At 40.2% G+C, this 13,832-nt stretch overlaps 2 protein-coding genes across 7 annotated transcripts in view; one reads left to right on the plus strand and one right to left on the minus strand.

Annotated features, from left to right (window-relative positions):
* The window catches only part of TTC3 (tetratricopeptide repeat domain 3), an 88,942-nt gene extending 78,751 nt beyond the window's left edge, over positions 1–10,191 (plus strand). For 3 of the 5 annotated variants that reach the window (XM_019528916.1, XM_019528917.1, XM_019528920.1), the window contains 8 exons: positions 144–244; positions 763–856; positions 1,577–1,678; positions 4,117–4,538; positions 5,350–5,476; positions 5,657–5,887; positions 7,401–7,493; positions 8,290–10,191. In XM_019528916.1, coding sequence (XP_019384461.1) covers positions 144–244; positions 763–856; positions 1,577–1,678; positions 4,117–4,538; positions 5,350–5,476; positions 5,657–5,887; positions 7,401–7,493; positions 8,290–8,397 — 1,278 coding nt within the window. In that variant the 3' untranslated portion in view covers positions 8,398–10,191. The remainder of the gene's footprint in view (positions 1–143; positions 245–762; positions 857–1,576; positions 1,679–4,116; positions 4,539–5,349; positions 5,477–5,656; positions 5,888–7,400; positions 7,494–8,289) is intronic. The other 2 variants (XM_019528919.1, XM_019528918.1) reach the window with 2 other exon arrangements.
* DSCR3 (DSCR3 arrestin fold containing) overlaps positions 335–13,832 on the minus strand; it is a 48,791-nt gene continuing 35,293 nt past the window's right edge. The window contains exon 8 of one of the 2 annotated variants that reach the window (XM_019528922.1): positions 335–654. In XM_019528922.1, the coding sequence (XP_019384467.1) occupies positions 614–654 (41 nt within the window). In that variant the 3' untranslated portion in view covers positions 335–613. Of the gene's footprint in view, positions 655–12,998; positions 13,529–13,832 lie in introns of those variants that run through there. The other variant, XM_019528924.1, reaches the window with a different exon arrangement.

Consider the following 13,832-nt stretch of genomic DNA (forward strand, 5'->3'; position numbering starts at 1 on the left):
CTTTAGTGCATTATAAAAACCACAGGTTAGTGAATTGACTAGAGAACAGATTGAGGTTGAATTGAGATGAATAACTTGGTTTTGTTGCTTATGCTAGGAAAGCACTTGCAGTGTATATTTTTAGTTATCACATTTAATTGTAGGTGTCAGTACTTGAAAACTGGAAGACTGCTGAGGTATGCAAGTTATGCAGCATAGTTTCAAATGCAGAAGCAAATCTTAAATGGCTAAAGGTAATTAGCAGGTAAGTGGGATGTAATGTGACTAGAATTTCTGTAGGAGTTACTAAATAAAAACAAGATTGTTGATTTAAAATAAGTCTGATAACTATGTAACACATAGCACTGCATCTAGGATGTTACCTGTATCTTGGATTTAATTTGCAAATGTAAACATTCAGTAATTAGATCTTGTTTTCTGTTTTAATACAATCTTATTTCCTTTAAGAATTTTTTGGTTTTGTTTTGATTAATGGAGTTATACATTTACATTACAACAAACTAACAAGTGTTCAGATTACCATACATACTCATAATAAATGTCATTCATAACTTTCACACACTCTTACATTCAAAAACTGGACAGATGCATCAGACTGTCACTGATGCTATCATCAGATAAAACTGTTTGATTGAAGTTTTAGTTTTGACTTGCCTAGGAGAAGAAAAGAAGGCTTAGAAAATATACCGATTTCTCCGTTTAAAAAAAATCTCGTACAAACTTGTTGATAGTGTATTTAATGGCAGATCTGAAATATCTCAGCAGCTCAGCTTCACCATCACCTCAATTGAAGTCACAGATAGATGAGTGGGAGACATTTCATTCAGATATCAAGAAAGAAATTGAGAAAGTAGAAGTAAGTCTACTCTTCAGTTTTCCTATATGAGGGGTTCTTAATTTTTCTCCTTACCAAAATGCAGAACTGAGTTGTATATGTGGTGGCTAGTTTAAGCAAAACAATATATACTTGGTAGGGGTTGTTTGTAGATCATTGGATATTCTTAAATATGTCCTTTACAATTTAATATTTCTGTTCTTTGCGAGTTGGTTGAAGGAAGAGTTCTTGTTTCAAACGGATCTCAGATAGGTACTATTTTGATGCATTTACTTAAATAAAAGAACATAAAGGGCTCAGAGCTGAAAGTGCCCCGCCAACCATGCAGGCAGCCATGTAGCGGTCCACTAACACCCACTGATTTCAGTGAGGATTCATTCGGGCATGAGTGTTTTCTCATGCAGATTTTAATGCTTCATTGGCAACATTGCAGGCCAAATGTTTTAACCATGTTTTCACATTAATTTACCAGCTAACTCTTGGGGAGTTTTCTACTTGGGGGCAAGATGGTGTAGGCTGCAAACGGGTAAATTGTTTGCAGAAAAAAAACAATTTAAAGCAGTTGGGGTGCACAGGGAAAATATTTTCAGTAATTCTAAATCTTTAATGACTTATCTTTTTTAACCTATTAGGATATGAAATAGAAAATCCGGTTTTTTGTAACATAGGAGATATTTTGTTTCCCACAAAATCTGGTAGCATTTATTGATCCTTTTTAATTGTTCATGTTTTTTTCTTTAGACCCAGTATGAAGAGAGAATCCATATGCTGAAAAATGGTGCTGTGCTAAATGATCTCTCTAAAGTACAAATTCGAGACCTTCAGCCTCCTCCTAGTGTCTCAGTAAGCATCTTGTAGCCATTGATAATCTTCCTTTTTCTGTGTCAGAAGCAAATGAAACTATTAACCTTCTTCCATGAGTGTACCAGTAAGCCCTGTGATAACAGCTGGAGGTGTGCATGCATGTGAGAGCAGGGGAATTTGAATACAGGTACAAGGCCATGTATATATTCTGTTCTTCCTGCTTTCGTGTGATGGTATAAAGAGAGAGTTGGTTGTGATGGGTAAAACTGAACTGAATGTTTGGTTTTTCTGTTCAGAGACCTTAGTAAAACTGAGTCTTGAACCAACTTTGTAAGGGAATTTTTATCTTAACTCTTCCAGCAGGGTCTGCAAGGCAAGGCAAGAAAGGCTGCTGCGCTCAGGAATTGCCAGGTTCCCAGCAGCTAGAGACCTTCACCTTTCCCTGCTAGGGAACTCCTGCAGCCCACTCTTCTGCCAGCCAGGCTTCACTATCAGGATCAGAGCAGTCCTGGTCCTAATGCTGACCCTCCACAACCCCATGCCAATCATCAGCTGATTGTCAGCATTGGTATAGCAGTGCCACACATTTAATTTATGGTGCCATGCACATGAGAGGTTTCCCATTTTTTTCAGGGATAGCTTTGTGGCTAGTTTTTCATTTTATGCCACTATAAGTTAGCTGAACACACAGCTCTGTTCTTGTTAATCCCAGCATAAACCCATTAATCATGTGATAACTATAACATGCCCAGGGCCTTGGTTTGGATATAGACTGTTTTCCTCTTCGTCTGTTGTTGCTTATACTCTCTACCTAGAAAACCCTTTCAGAATCAAGGCTCTGTTGGATTGGGTACAGGAGATACTATAAACTAAATGTTTCAGAATGGTTTGTGCATGTACGTACTAACCATTTAATCTTGCACCTTTGGGAATATTTTGGAGGTTTTTTCTAAGTACCTTTCTGCCCTCATTTATACACATCTCTTGTGTTTCATAACAATGCTGCTTCATTTCTATATCCCATCATTATTGGCAATTCCACATAGTTGTGGATAGTTATCTTATTTGTGGGTCTGAAGATGGCTGACAGGGCCACTCTAGGATTGATGGGCACATGTTTCCACATGGGTTGCGTGGCTCTAGATTCTTGGTTTTTCATCTGAAACCATTGTGCAAGGAAGATACTGTCTGCGTTTCACATTTTTACCTCTGAGTGTTCTTCAGTCTGGTGTTTGATATCACTGTAGAGTAGTGCAAGGATAACTTATTTGAGAAATGAATCGTGTTACCTCCGTAGTATGCTCGGCTCCAAAACCTTTTTGGTGGGCAAACGTTACAGATTTTTAAAATATTCTTTCCTTTCATACGAGTACAAAATGGTTCCTTTTGACAATCTGTTTTTATTACGCACTTAAATCTGGCTTTAGCTTTTTTTATTAAGTGATGATTTGTGAACTATTAGGTAACATTACCAGAGTTATAACGATCTGCAGGATGGGTAAATTTCAAAATTTGATTACTAGTAAAACAACTTGCTGAAGAATCCGGCAAGAAGTTGTCCATGACTTGCAATTTAACAGTGCTTCATTTTATTAAGGCTTGTTACTACTAAAGTTTCATTTAAACTTTGTTTAACCTACATGAAAAAATTAAAATTATCCAGTGTATACCAGCTGTACAGAAGTTTATACTTGGCACAAACCAAATTAATTTACATTTCCACACAAATATTAAATCTAATCCTCTCTTTCAGAAAGCAATAACTTATACTAAAAACTTTTATTGACTTTGCTGGGTCCATATGAGTTAAGGGGTGTTAATTTTATGCTTTTTAGCATGTCTTGCTATTCAAAATGAATTTTTTCTGAGATGGGATAAACTATCCATGAATAAATCTAGGGTGGAAACCAGTGAGGTTTTTAAAACAGCCTTCTAATAGAGTAGGAGGGGCAAGGAACCCATTTGTTTGAGAGGGTTTTATCAGTTTATGAAAGGAATTATACATAGCCTGTAGGGATTGTAGCGGTCAGTTGTTCTGTAATGTACACACGTTCAAAGTTTTAAAATACTTATATTAAAAATAAATAAACAAACTCACTTTTACCTACCTCCAGTCGGAAGACCCAAATGCCATTTATTGGGTTCCTGATGCACACCACCAATTTCAAAACATTCTTCTTTAAAACCAAATGAGTGTCCAGAGCCACTCGTATTGCTAACCCATGAGAGTGTTCCATCTCATCTGTGCGTATGCTCTTTGGAGCATTGTTGGCCATGTGTATTGTGGTTTTTGTATTTGTGCTGTGAAGATAACATGGGTAAAGCTGGGTAGTAATAAAATGATATCTTATTGTCACTTACTATGAAGACTTAAGTAGAGGACAGTTCATGTTGTTAACCATAGCCTTGACACGTTCAGAAATACTATTTGACTAATTTCCTACTTATCGTGCTTGAAAAAAATATTTTTCCTCTAGGTCTTGCAAGGCAGGCCTCCTATTAATGATCCAGCCATCGTATTGTGTTCATCTACACCCGTGCATCCAAACTTACTGCCTCCATTTTCAAACCCTAAAGACCAAAGTCCAGTGCATTCTGCACCTCATGTGCAGAGCAGAAGTAAAACAGCACATAAAAGTTCTAATTACTCTGCAAATAGTGGATCAGTAAAAATAGTCTCTGAAACTTCAGGAAGATTGTGCTCTGATCAAGTGCTAGTAGCTCAGCCATCTGAGATTGCAGGACATGCTGCTCCGAACATCCAGCTAAGCCACCAAGATGATCCACCACCAGCACTGGCACAGTTGGACTCTACTAGAGGTTCAAACAAGAAAGTAGTTCCAAAAGCATTTGATAATATCGTTTCACATCTAATGACTATATTTCCACATTATACCAGGTATCTTTTTCTTTTAAGTCCTTTCTACTCTAGTGGGTTTGGCGATGGTTGTGGTGTCACAAATCCATGGCGAGAATGTCTTGGGTTTCCTGGCAAAGAGACGAGACGAATTTCAGAGAAGCTTCTCTCCCTGCTTGGTGTAGGGCTGCAGAAATGTTGCATCTGTGATGGTTCAGGAATTACGCAAGGGGCCAGAGTTTTTGTGGGTGATATCTTTTTATTGGTCCAACTGCCAATAAAGGCAAGGCATTCTTCATCAGGTTTCTCTGAATGAAGCATACCTTTCATTTGAAAGCTTGTCTAACTTTATCCCAACCAGGGCTCGTGGTAGAGGTGATATCTTTTATTAGACCAACAGGATTTTTGCAAAAAAAAAAAAAAAAGTACTTAATTGGAAGCTTTTGGGCACAAACACCCTTCACTGGGCATCAGAGAAAAGACTGTAAAAGTTCCCCTGGGTAGAAATGAAAGTTCATATTTCATTTCTTTATCCCAGCCATGCATTTCATCCAATAGAAGATATCCACACAATTCCTTGCCTCTATTCCTCATTTTCCCATTAAGATTAGTTTGAATATTTTACAAGAATATCTTGTTGCTTTAGTTTCCTTATTTCAGATTAGCTTTAGGATCCAAGCAGAGAGAACTGCTTTAGTCGCACAGTGATACCTGGAAATGTGTGTAGAGCTATTACTATCAATCTAATGCCTGGAAGCTGAGGGTTTTTACATGCTGTGACCAGTTCGTAGCATTGCTTTCTCAGCATGCTGTAGAATTCTCACCAAATACAATTTAATTTCTCCCTCTTAAGGTTTGACCTTACTAATTTCATAAAAGAGGTACGAATTAAAAAAGGAAACACGCTTTCAGGGGTGAGCCAAGATGAAATCCTTAGCAGTGTGACAGAACTCATTTTGGATCACCAAATGAAAAAAAAGGTACACTTTTATTTTAATTGGACTGTTTCTTTCACTATCAGAGTTGCCCAATGAAAAATGTTCTCAATTCTTTTGTCATAACTAAAAACTGAAATAAAAGTCCAGAGAGACATAAGTTTTTGGCCAGTCCATGGCTTTCTGCTTTAAATTAACAACAGCTTCCTAATGACACCTGCCTAGGTTCTGATCTCAGCAGGGAGAACTGAAAAGTCAGCATCCTCCGCTTCATCAGGACAAACACAGAAGCTATCCAAGCCGGCAGAAGGAAGTATGTCCAGCCCATCCAAGGCAAGACCTGCCTATAAAACTGCCAAAACCAAAATGTCTTGTCCCTTACAGCCAGCTGAGCATCCCTGGAGACTGGTTGGAGAAACATCAAAATCAACATGGAAAAAATCAAGAGATTCTAGTGTAAGGTTTTGTCTGCTCTTAAAAAAAAAAAAGTTCAAATAATAATAAAATGCAAAGAGTTCCCTGACACGTTTGCTACTGGGTTTATAATTAAATCAAAGTGTACTATATCTTAGAAATTCAGATGGAAGCTTTTCTTGTTTTTTTTTTTTTTAAAGTCTTGATTCCTTATTTTTATGCAGAAGAGGTAGATTTTTATAACATCTGATTAGTCAGATTAGATCTTTGTGTACAGCAGTAATTAATGACACATCCTGTAAATACTTGATGATAATAACTGCAGGACAGTAATTAATCTGATGTAGGCACAACTATGAAGGACAGCTTTTTTTTCCTGTTACTTTATTGCTATAACAAATAGTTTAGGTGAGAGCTTTTAAAATGTGAATCTAGCTTTCGGAGAAAAAGGGGAAGTGTCTCTATACTGTGCTTCTGGCGTTGCTGCTAGACTTAACAGGTCACCTGCTTTGTTTGGCATCAGTTATAGCTCGGGGTGAGCCAGATCATGGCACATGAAGCCATTTTGTTTGGCATGCCACATCTGGCCCCGGCTCTTGGTAGGCCCCTGCCAACCACAAAGCCTGAGCTGGTCACAGCAGGCGGTGGGAAGGCTGTAAGCCCTGCTGTGAGCAGCCTGGGCTCTGTGGGGTGGCAGGGTCCTGCCCAAGGCCCAGGCTGCTTGCAGCAGGCAGCCACCAGGCTGCCAGTGGCTGCATTGAGGTCTGAAACCCTGGTATTTCTGGTCCAGCTGCACACGTGCCTCAGAGCGGGTGGTGTGCAAGGGGCTGGGGCTGTGCTGCCACAACAAAGAGCAGGCCCTCCTGGCTTCCCTGCCATCTGTCCCTGGCACACCAACTTCTTCCATGTCAAGATTGCAGGGTTTTTTGGGACTCAGCACAAAAACATTGCTGACCCCTGACACAGCTATCTTTAAAATGGTGGGAGATATTGGGTATATCGGTGATAAAAATTAAAGAAAAAATAAAGTGTTTTGAGTGATTCATCTGAAGAGTTATTATGCTCCTAGACTCTTATGTTAGAAGCATATACAATTTATATAGGAGCATTATTTAGATGGTACAGTATAAAGATGTATTTGAGAGGCAAGACAGACAAACGGACCTACAGGTAACTAACAATCAGAATGCAAGAGATGTATAGCTTCTCAAAGCCTAAATTTTATTTCTTTCTAAGTATCTCATTACTGCATTTGGTAGTATTCTTTTTTTTTTTAGTTTCACAGCATTGACTGCATAATCTGCAATCATCTGTAAACTCAGAAATGCTATTCTTACTTGTTGTTGAGCTTTTACATCTCTTAGTGAATTGGGTTTGTTATCCATACATTTTCAGGGAAGAGTCTGTGACTTGATGTTGCAAAAGTACCATGGGGGAAAAAAATAAAACTTTAATTTGGTTGTTCCGTTCCAGTCTATATAATGGGTTAAAAAACGAGTAGTCAGATAACTGATAACTTTCTAGTAATTTTTAAATGTTATGTCTGTATCCATAGGCCTCTGAGGAAGATCCGTGCATAATATGTCATGAGGACTTAAGCAAGGAAGCTGTGTGTGTGCTAAAATGTGGACACAGTTTTCACAGAGAAGTAAGGGCAATTTTTTAATCATAAGAAACATACTTGTTAAGCCATTTATAACTGCTCATCGGATGTAAAACTCTTCAGATGAACAAGAAAGCATTATTTTTTCCAAAGAGCCTTTTGTTATACAGACTTTTAACATCAATACAAACAAGGCAATTTCATCATGCCTTGAGCAAAGTTGATAATTGAAAAAATCAGTGTGTTCTCCGCATGTGTTTCTTTAAGTGGCAGGCCCTGGGAGCAGGGGTATTAACCATACCATTAGTACACAACAAATTGATTTTTAGATGATCATGTGTATTATCATGAAAGCAGATCCCACATTTTCCCAATACCATGTCTTTAGAGCAGCTGTCCAACTTCAAAGCAGTTGAGGGCCAAATGCCCAGGACTGCACCAGGGTGAGGCATAGGCCTCCCTAGGCCACGCATAATGTGGATGCCCCACACATGCACACTGTCCCCTCAGTCTGAGGGGTCACCCTTAGCTCTCTTGACTGCACCATGCTGTATTGCCCCCCAGCCCTGGGGACAAGGAGCTACAGCCAGAGGGGGTGGGGGCTGGAAACTCCAGCCGCTGTCACAGCCAGAGCAGTGTGGTGAGTAGTGGCCTAGCAGGTGCCCTGGGCCCACAACTTAACCCTTGTAGGCCATGTGTGGACAGCTCTGTCAGAGTACTTCAGAAACTACCTACCTATTTTTGAAGAAACAGTTATGTTAGCGTTTTTGTCATATGTTTGCAAACTGGAAGTTGAGATTTAACAGATTTTCCAAACTATTTTTCTTCCACCTTTTTACAGTGTATAGAACCCTGGCTTAAAACACAGAGGACATGCCCAACCTGTCGAGTTCACGTCCTTTCATCTGAAGAGTTCCCGGAACTTCCTGGAAAAAACAGAAATGCTTGAACCTTGTTATTAATACTCAGTTTAATAAAAAGATGTAATCATGTTAGTTGCTGCAGACAGATAGAGGGGTGGTTCTGTGACATGTACTGCTGAGAAGTATGAGCAAAAAACCTGATTCTATGAAATCAGTGGAGCCAGATTTTGTCTCAGTTAAAATTAGTTCAAAATTTTACATCTAACAAGTCAAACCAGTAAACTTTAATACTGAAAACTTTCATCTTGCACAGTTGCTGACCAAATGGGCTTGAGAGTTGACAATAACCCATTTCTGCCATTATCTGATTTATAAATTTAAACTGATTGTATTCAATCAGTGGAGCAGGATTGTGTGTTTGTTTATAAGGGGCACTTAAGTCGCCACATTTGCCTTCCTCAAAGTAAGACAATACTCAGTTGCTGCCTCTTTGGAGGAAACTGAAAATTGGTTCAATACACTGAAAACTCTCAAGAATGGTATATCTCATTTATCTTCGCATAAATTGGTTCTGTCAACTGCATTCAGGAGTGCCATTGTGAAATGTAAATTTTGATGGTATAAACAGGCTGACTGCATGCTCTTTGCATGGAGGTCCCTAATGGATAATATTTGACCTTGAATGCTAACATTTGTTTTATGAAAAAACAGTCGATCCTACCAAGATCTTTGGAGATGCTTATGTGGAAGCTTATTTGAATTCCCATAGACCATTTCCCTACAGTATTGCTCCAGTGTTTAAAAAAAAAAAAAAAAAAAAAAGGAACTAGGACTTTTCTCTGCTTGGTCAGTGAAAACTAAGAAAATTTAAAAATGTGATTTTAATTAGCTACACTATAATTCATAAAAATATTTTAAATGGACAGTCAGTTAAAATAATTCAGTTTCCCAGGCATAAGCCAAATAGTGATTAAAATCAAAGAGTTCAAATCACAACTCTTGCCTATCCATTATGAAGATATTCTTAATATAATCACTGCTTCTCCTTTCACAGACATTGTTTCTGAATACACCCCCTTTGGTTTTTGTATTAAGTTTTTGAAGAAGACTAAAGTATTTTGTATTCCAGTAAGTACTTTTATGTGTTAACTTTTTGTAATGGTAGAGCTCAAAATGAATAGTAGTTATGGTTTTTTTTAACGTACTTCTTCTATCAGGTTTATTTTTATCGGTAATACAGTACATGGTTTAAGCCTCCTTTTTATGTGCAGATTTTTTTTTGTGCTTAAACTAATAAAACAACTTTTTTAGCTAATTTTTCTAATGATGCAGTGTTATTACTATTTCATTTGTATTCTCTGCATAGACACTGGCTTGTCTTGTGTTCCCTGCCACAGAGGGTATAAGCATCTGAAAAATGAGGTGTGGTAAATTATCTTTTATTAAAACGGTCAGTGTTCTTATTTGAAGTAGAATACAAGTGTCTTGTGATTTGAGAGAAACTCATTGTGGGCACTTTCCAAATCTGCTTCAAGCTGCCTCTGACCTAATTTTCTGCATCCAGTCATGTAACTTTTTCTACAAGCTTTAAAGTACTGATTAAGCTATCCTAATGGTCAAATAAGTTGTGAGAAGCAACCCAAAGACCACAACCACATTAAGTACAGCTAAACATTTTGGGCTGTAAAAATGCATATAAGCAGTGGTCCCCAGTCTTCAGCAGCCCTTTAACTACAGTACTTGACCTAGTTATGTTCAGCATGGACATCGTGTTTGGCTCTCTTGTCACTCTGAAGAAACAATCTGTGCAAGACAACACGCTACCTGTAAGTTGCAGGTTAGGGACCACTTCTTGAAAGTATTAAAATTTAACTGGTTACCCAAGACGCAGTTATCTGATTACAACATTCTTATCCACAAAACACTTACTCAGCATCTGAAGAGTTAAACTACTTTGTAATCACTTCAATGTATTCCATGTTAACTCAGGTTTTGTGATCAAGTAAACTAATTGCTACATCTAAAATGCGTGGCTTCTTTATATACTGAGGACACCTTACTTATATAAATGCTTTAAAAGTTACTACTTCAATTGACTAGGAAGCACTCAATCACCCAGATCTTCCAGTGTATTGTACTGGGAGCCTAATATGAATTATGTAAATTTGACTAAGTGGTTTGGTTGGGTGTCTAAAATTAGGGACCAAGATGTTCGGAATTGCAATGCTTAAGTCCTCTTAAGGTATGTTTTCCAAAGCAGTGGGGCATTGCAAATCCCAAAAGCTTGTTGGCAGGGGGGAGGTTGAGTATGGTTGACCCTGTTACAGTGGCTGACGCTGCAAACTTTGAGCAAGGCTTTTAAGGGATAAACTTATTTTCTCATCATAAAAGAATAGTGATTCTAGTCTCCAGTATCTTCTTCTCAGTAGCTTCTTAAGACCAGTTCACATTTCTCTGCCTGTAGGGTGTACCTATCTTAACATGTCCAAAGATCAAGCCCACAGGAAATGCCCAGATTCCTGACAGGAGTGTCACGCAAGAATTTGTCTTTCTATGGCACTAAGGAAGTTCTTCATTTGCATGGCAGTCAAGGTAACTCACTTAAGGATGCAGGATATTAAAGTGCATTTGCATTCCAATCCAGGAGGTGATAGATTTTGTTCAAGTAGTTTTACAACTGCCTCAGTGTTTTTCCCCCTACCCTTTTGCCACAGAACCTAGTGCTGAACTTAGTTGTGTTCACAGTGCTGGCAACAAGCTTCACGTGTGAAGTGGCAGAGTTCGCCTTCCAGTGGAAAAGTTCCAGACTATGATGAACTTTATTTCTGCTATCCCTCCAGGGATCTGCCATCTGGGTACAAACAGGCAGTGCTGGCCTGGTGTCTTGCTTGGGGCCTCATGTGACTCCAGGCCTGGGGGAGGAGGCTGGGGCAGAGCAGGCTGGTGCACACGGGGAACCTGAGGCTGCAGACAAGAGCAGTGAAGGGCTCCAGCTGAGTCTCACCTGGATGTGGCTGGTTGCATGTCAGGCCCTGGAGGAGTGCAGAATCTGCCAGCAGCAGCATCCATGGACTTGGGCAGGAGCTCTTGGTGCGATGGGCAGCAGCTGTGATACTGCAGGCAGGTTCTGCTTTGGGGCTCCAGAGCCTGCTGGCTATATCCACAACTAATGTCAGTGCTGCCTGCCATGGCAGAAGTCCTGGTCTGGGTGCACAGCTGAGCTTCAGGGCTCTTGGTGAACCACAGCTCCGACTGGGTTCTGGAGGGAGGGATGGGGAGAAAGCATCAGAGAAAAAAGAGATGTGGCCCTCCAGCTGAAATAACTGCCCACCCCGTCCTAGAATCTCCCTTCAAACCAAGTAGTGGCTGCTAGTTATTCAAAACTACCTTTTTTGAATAAGTGAACGGCAGAGGAAGGCAGAAGGTAGCTTCTGGGTTGCATCTGGATTGTAGATGTTTCCTTGCCACCTTTTATACTACTGTATGTTTTTAGGGGCTACAGTTGAACTGTAACCCAATCTTTCTATGCAGTGGTGTGAAAGCTGACAATAAGAATGAGAAATCTCTTACCTGATTGTTACTACCAAAGGTGCTCAGCCTCACCTGCAGAACTGGGAAACAGGCCAGTTTTTCTGTTGCGTGTTCTAGGAATTATGTGCTTTTGCTGCCTCCACCTGACCCCAGGCCACCATGAACGGTCCTGTAAGACTGTAGAAACCCTCCCAAAGGCAATTAACAGTAAGACAGGGACTTTAAACTGTTTGCTGCCCTAAGGAGGTGAACTCCATGCATTACAATCAACCCAGTAGTGGTTTCTGACTAAATGATACAGCTTTTGCAGAGCACTGGAAATCAATTCTGGAAATCAGGTTCAGATATGCTCTTCCCAGAATACAAGTAGAGGTTGTGTAGCAGAAGCACTGAAGAAGTGTTTGCTTAGGCATTTCTCCTGAGTATGCCACCTGCTCTTGTTCAAGCACTCAGCCCCTCCCTGAAGCAGCAGTGTGGACATGCAGAGAAGCTGGCTAGTCCTGTGAAGCAGGCTGCAGTGTCCGTCTGGCCCTAGCTCAAAAAGCCTTGCTCTGCCAGGGGAAGGGTTCATGTTTCAAGCAGCAGCAAACTGGGCATTGTGCCTTCAGATCATAGGGTTAGGGTCAGGGATGGGCTTATAGCCTGAAAGGCAGGTTGTGCTCTCTTCCTCTCTTCTGCTGTTCCCTGCTGCCCTAGCTACTGCACAGCAAATTTGTTCACACATTCCAGAGCTAGATGAGCACTGCGCTGCACCTGAAGCTGCACCCTTACATAGTAACTCCATGGTAATAAATTATTTCTTCCTGTTCAGAAGGATTTCTGATTCACATGGCAGAGTAGTAGTAAGTTGTCCCTACAAACATATATCCTCACACATAGTGGGGTCCTAGGAAGAAGTAGGCATGTAGGCAAACTTAAATGTTCCAGGGATATCTATAGCAAGCTAATTCTACAGTGAAGGCATGTGTCAGTATCCTCTGGCTAGGATGAATAATATTGCTACCTTCCTGCTGCATACAGCCCCATCAAAAAGCCAGTGCATGACTTTTCAAGACCAGGATGCTAGTGACTTCCAATAAAAACAATATTTTCCCCCTTGGGCATTTAACTATGGTTTCCTTTGGCTATCTCCTTTAAGAGCAAGATCTAAATGAGGTCTTCTGATTAAAACCATCTTTATTCTCAGATTGTAGCAACATCTTCAGTTCTTCCTGGACAGACCCCTCACCTGATATGTAACCATTTGGCACATAAAAGTGTAGCATCCATAAAGAGCAACTCATGATCCTAAACAATGTGTTGCACATTCAAGATTACAGTGGAAGAGCCATCTGGAGGAATGCTGGGAAAATGCTGAATGAGATTAGAAAGCCCTCAAACCCTTAGCTGCTACAGACACAAATGTTATCTAAGGGCACTGTCAGAAGGAAAACCTGGGACAAGTTTCCAAAGAAACCTAGGTAATGTTTCTTCCAATCCTCAGTATGACAAAAACAGAGCTCTCCATTCCTATTTGGGGGGGGGGGGGGTTACTGCTCTGTTCTCCTTTCTCAGTCTGAAATTGCCAGTAGTAGTCACAGCCAGGCCCAGGTTGCAAGTTATCCATCTAGACAACATGCCTTCTTCCCCAGAGAACACAGGCATTTGGAATTCAGACAGCTGCTTGAAAGGATTCATACCTACCATCTGTTCAAAAGCAAAAGGGGAAAAAAAATACGTACACTCAAGAAGGGCTTTTGAACCCAAGACAGATTAGCGTCCAATATCAAACTAAGCACGGCTCCAAATTGTAATTTTACTATAGAGATCTGCAAAGCTCTGAAGCAGTGTCATCTCAACCAGCCCCTGGCAGCAGTTGTGTGTAGCCAGGTATCTTTGGATAGGTTACAGGGGTGGGCTAGCAAAAACAGGATGCACTTCAACACTGACAAGTGCAGGGTGCTGCACTTGGGCAGTAGTAACCAGCAGCACACTTCTAAGATGGGAAACT

This window comes from Crocodylus porosus, unplaced genomic scaffold (assembly GCF_001723895.1).
Source record: "Crocodylus porosus isolate Cpor-Errol unplaced genomic scaffold, CroPor_comp1, whole genome shotgun sequence".
In the NCBI taxonomy this organism is placed as follows: Eukaryota; Metazoa; Chordata; order Crocodylia; family Crocodylidae; genus Crocodylus; species Crocodylus porosus.